This window comes from Ceratina calcarata, unplaced genomic scaffold (assembly GCF_001652005.2).
Source record: "Ceratina calcarata isolate Rehan_Ccalc_2016 unplaced genomic scaffold, ASM165200v1 scaffold483, whole genome shotgun sequence".
Lineage (NCBI taxonomy): Eukaryota > Metazoa > Arthropoda > Insecta > Hymenoptera > Apidae > Ceratina > Ceratina calcarata.
Window position 1 is genome coordinate 14,197 of NW_017172557.1, and position 4,498 is coordinate 18,694.

Genomic DNA, 4,498 nt, shown 5'->3' on the forward strand with positions numbered 1-4,498 from the left:
CCCTTGCTGAGTTACCGATTCTGCTCGTGATCTTACTGGACTTGTATTTCCTGTATTTATAATTTCTTCTGTATCTATATGATAGTCTGGCAAATGTGTGTTAAGTGACCATTGCACCCTTGTATCTTCACCGATTTTCCTCAGTTGGTTTACATGTCGAGTCCATTTCCTACCATCGTCTAGTTCGATTATGTAGTGTATGTCTCCTATTCTTTTTACTACTTTTCCAAATAGCCATGTTTCTTGTCTACCGTAGTTTCTGCCTGCAATTCTTTCTCCCACGGTGAATTCTTTTGAAATTTGATCTTGACGTACGCGTCTTGTTGGTGTAGTTGGTCTTAATAGGTCTAGTTTAGTTCGTACTTTTTTGTTGAACATGAGTTCATACGGAGTTTTTCCCGTAATCGTATGAGGTATACCTCTGTAACTCGTGAGTATGGAGAGTAATGAACTTTCCATTTCAGATCTTTCTGGACTCAACTTTTTTAATGCGCGTTTAATGATCTGTACGTATCTTTCTGCTTGTCCATTTGTCGAAGGATTGTATGGTGCTGTTGTTTTGTGCACAATGCCATTCTTGGCTAGGAAATCTTTAAATTCCTTTGCTACGAACGTTCTTCCGTTGTCCGTAATGATCAACTTTGGTAATCCGAAGTATGCAAAAATTTGTTTGCACTTTTTAATTGTAGTTTCGGTCGTGATATTTTCCACAATGTGCACTTCTGGCCATTTTGAGTACGCGTCGACAAGTATGAAAAACATTTTTCCAAGAAACGGTCCCGCGAAATCCACATGTACTCTTTCGAAAGGACTTGTTGGTTGTTCCCATGTATGTTTTTCCACTTCTGCTGGATTATTCTTGTACGTATTGCACTCTGCACAGCTTTTTGCAATCTCTTCTATGTCTTTGGTTATATTCGGCCACCAACAGTAGCCTCTCGCGAGATTCTTCATTTTGGAGATTCCAAAATGACCTTGATGCAACTCCTCCAGTACTTCCTTCCTCAAACTTTTGGGGATGACTACTTGATGTCCACGTATTAATACCCCGTTCTCGATGGCGAACTCTCTTTGGTCTATGTTCCATCTGTCTTTGGCTTTAAGCGTAATACTGTTCCTTAATGCATCTAAAACCTTACTTATTTCTAAGTCTTTACTTGTAGCTTTGATCACTCTTTCTGCCGTAACAGGTAAGCTATCAAATGTGTCAATGAAGAATGCATCAATAGTGTCTCTGTTTGAACTGTCTTCCGGCAATGGAAGTCTGGATAAACAATCGGCATTCGCATTTTGTTCCGATTTCTTATATTTAATTTCAAAAGTATAAGCTTGTAAAAAGATAGCATAATGTTGCATTCTCATTGCCGCATGTACAGGTAAACTCTTTGTCGGCGACAAAATTTGTGTAAGTGGTCTGTGGTCAGTCACTAAAGTGAATTTATTTCCAAATAGATATTGGTGTAGTCTTTTAATCGCGTAAACTATGGCAAATGCCTCTTTATCTATTTGAGAATATTTCCTCTGACTTGTAGACAGACTTTTTGAAATGTATTGGATGGCTCGCTCACTGCCATCCGGATATTTGTGTGACAAGACTGCCCCAATACCGTATGGGCTCGCATCCGTCGCTAAAATTAAAGGTAATTTTGGGTTGTAATGTGCCAAACAGTTCTTATTCTGAAAAGCTTGTTTTGCGCGTATGAATGCATCTTCGCACTCTTTAGACCAGAAAAATTTATTGTTTCCGCGTAATAATTTGTAAAACGGTTCTAACAATATCATTGCATCTTTTATAAATCTACTGTAGTAGTTTATAAATCCTACGAAAGCTCTTACTTCGTGAGTATTCTTAGGTCTAGGCATCTTTTCGATGGCTTCAATTTTTGTATCATCTTTATGTATACCGTTTCTATCTATTACGTATCCACAATATTTTATCTGATCTCTGAAAAATTCACATTTTTCCGTATTTATTTTAATATTGTATGTATTTAGTCTTTCAAATACTTGTTGAAGTCTTTTTAGATGTTCTTTTTTTGTAGGAGCCGTAACTTTAATGTCATCTAAAAACACTTCGACACCTTCTAACCCAGCGAGTATATTCTCTATTTCTCTTTGCCAAATTGCAGGAGCAGAGGCAATTCCGTACAATAACCTTTTGCATTTGAATAACCCCATATGTGTACTTAAAGTCAGCAGTTCCGCGCTTTTGTCGTCTACTGCCATTTGTAAATAGGCTTGTTTTAAGTCAATCTTTGAAAAACACGTGCCTCCAGCCATAGACGAAAATAGAGTTTCAATGCTTGGTAAAGGATGCTCATCGACAATGAGTTGCGGATTTACCGTAATGCTAAAATCTCCGCATATACGAATTCTATTATTCTTCTTTAATACTGGAACGATTGGTGTCGCGTAGTTTGATGTATCGACCTTTTCCAAGATTCCTTCTGCTACCAGCAATTTGATTTCTTTCTCAACTAACTCTTTTATTTTGAAAGGAACCGGGCGAGCTTTTATAAAGATAGGCTTCGAATTTTCCTTTAACGTCAATTTGGCTTCTATGCCCTTAATTTTTCCCAAATTTGAATCTGTAATATTTTTGTATTTATTAAGTAGATTTTTAATCTCTACTTCCATATTATCTTCTAACGAGTTTACTTCTGATGTAGGAACAAATAATGTATCTGCGCAATTACCATGTAATAACTGATGCAACCACTCCCTACCTAAAAGGGGAGCGCGTTCCACTTCCGTTAAATATAAATTTAATATGTAATTTGTATTCGCGAACTTAACATTAACAGTAATAAAACCTACTACTTCTACTTGATTTTTACAATATGTAACTAACTTAATTTCAGTCCTGTGTATTACTTCACCTTTAAACAGTGACCTAGCTTGTTCTTTATACATTACAGTAACAGCTGCTCCACTATCGATTTCGAAGTCCACTAGTCTATCGTTGACCCTCAGTTTGGTGTAGAATTTCCCTCTCTGGTCCGTATGTTCCAGTTGTAGGATCTCTTCAATACTATTTGTATGCACATCCTCCAATTGGTAAGTGCCTTGCTTCTTCTTGAAACAAACTGTAGCAATATGTCCTTGCGTTCCACACGCATTACATTTGACATTTTTGTTAAGTGTGCAATTTGTGGCGTAATGTTTTTTTCCACATCTGTAACACTTAACCGCTTTGTACGTATGAGTACTCTTTGCTTGTTTATCGGTTGTAAATCTGCCCGGCTGAGCGTATTGGTTCTTTCTTGTATCCACTGATTTCGTATTTTTCTTCTTATGATTTGTTTTATCAGCATGTAAATACTCCACAGAACTTGTATTATGACGCAATTGTTTTACCTCCTTTTCCGTTAGTTCCATGGCTGATGCAATTTGTACAGCTTTTTCAAGCGTTAAATCTTTTGTTTCCAGAAGTCTTTGACGTATCCTTTCATTATGTAACCCTTGTACCAATTGATTGCGAATTGCCGTATCCAGAAAAGTACCGAAATTGCAGTACTTACTTAATCTTTTTAATTCAGTAACGTACTCTTGTACTCCTTCTCCTGTTTGTTGCATTCGTTTGCCGAACTTGTAACATTCCGCGATTTCTAATTTTTCCGGTGCATAAAGTTCATGTAATTTATCTGTTAATTCTTTGTACGAAACTTTCGATAGGTCTGGAACATTCATATGCGTGTGTAAGGTATCATATGCTTTCCCACCTATGTGTAGCAGCAGGTAGCACACTCTCTCCTCGTTCTTAATGTTCAGAACGGTAAAAGCTAATTCCGTTCTCTGTAGCCACCGTTCCCAAGTCGTAATATTTGGGTCGAATGTTTCAAATTTAATCTGATTAAGCATTGTAGGTTGTGCCGCTATTGTAGGTTGTGCCATTTTTGTACTTTATCGTATATTCTTCGAACTCGTGTTGTAACACGCCACGTGGTCTTCTAGGTTAACCCTTGTACCGATTTTACTTTTGTAATTTTTAACACTCGAGAAATCCCATCCTCGTCGCCATTTATGTTGTAAATCGAGGGATCGGATAGGTGTAGGTCTAACTACAATTGTAACTACTTTCCTTCCCTTGATTATTATATATTTTACCTTGATCCGTTTACAGATTTCTCGAGCTTATTTCTACACACACTCTAACACACCGGCACGGCGACCACACACACACACACATGCCCCTCACTCCACGACGTATATGCCCCCTATCTTAACACTTCCCTTCGTGGAGAAAAAGAAAATTTCTTCATGTAACTGTATTGTGCATATGGTTTATAGGTGTTTACAATGTCTATTTCTAATTCGTAGTCATTTAAGTAACTCGGTTTCCTTCTTTGTCTTATCGGTCTTGTTTGTATTGTTTCCGACGTTGAAGTTTCCTGAGTGAGGTTCCTACTTGTACTTTCTTCCTCCTCCTGCGTAATCCCTTGCTGAGTTACCGATTCTGCTCGTGATCTTACTGGACTTGTATTTCCTGTATTTATAA

The 4,498-nt window shown here is 37.6% G+C and overlaps 1 protein-coding gene across 1 annotated transcript in view; it reads right to left on the reverse strand.

Annotated features, from left to right (window-relative positions):
- The window catches only part of LOC108627957 (uncharacterized protein K02A2.6-like), a 5,611-nt gene extending 1,717 nt beyond the window's left edge, over positions 1-3,894 (reverse strand). Inside the window, exon 1 of the mRNA XM_018029575.1 lies at positions 37-3,894. Within this exon, the coding sequence (XP_017885064.1) occupies positions 37-3,894 (3,858 nt within the window). The remainder of the gene's footprint in view (positions 1-36) is intronic.
- Positions 3,895-4,498: the final 604 nt, after the last annotated feature.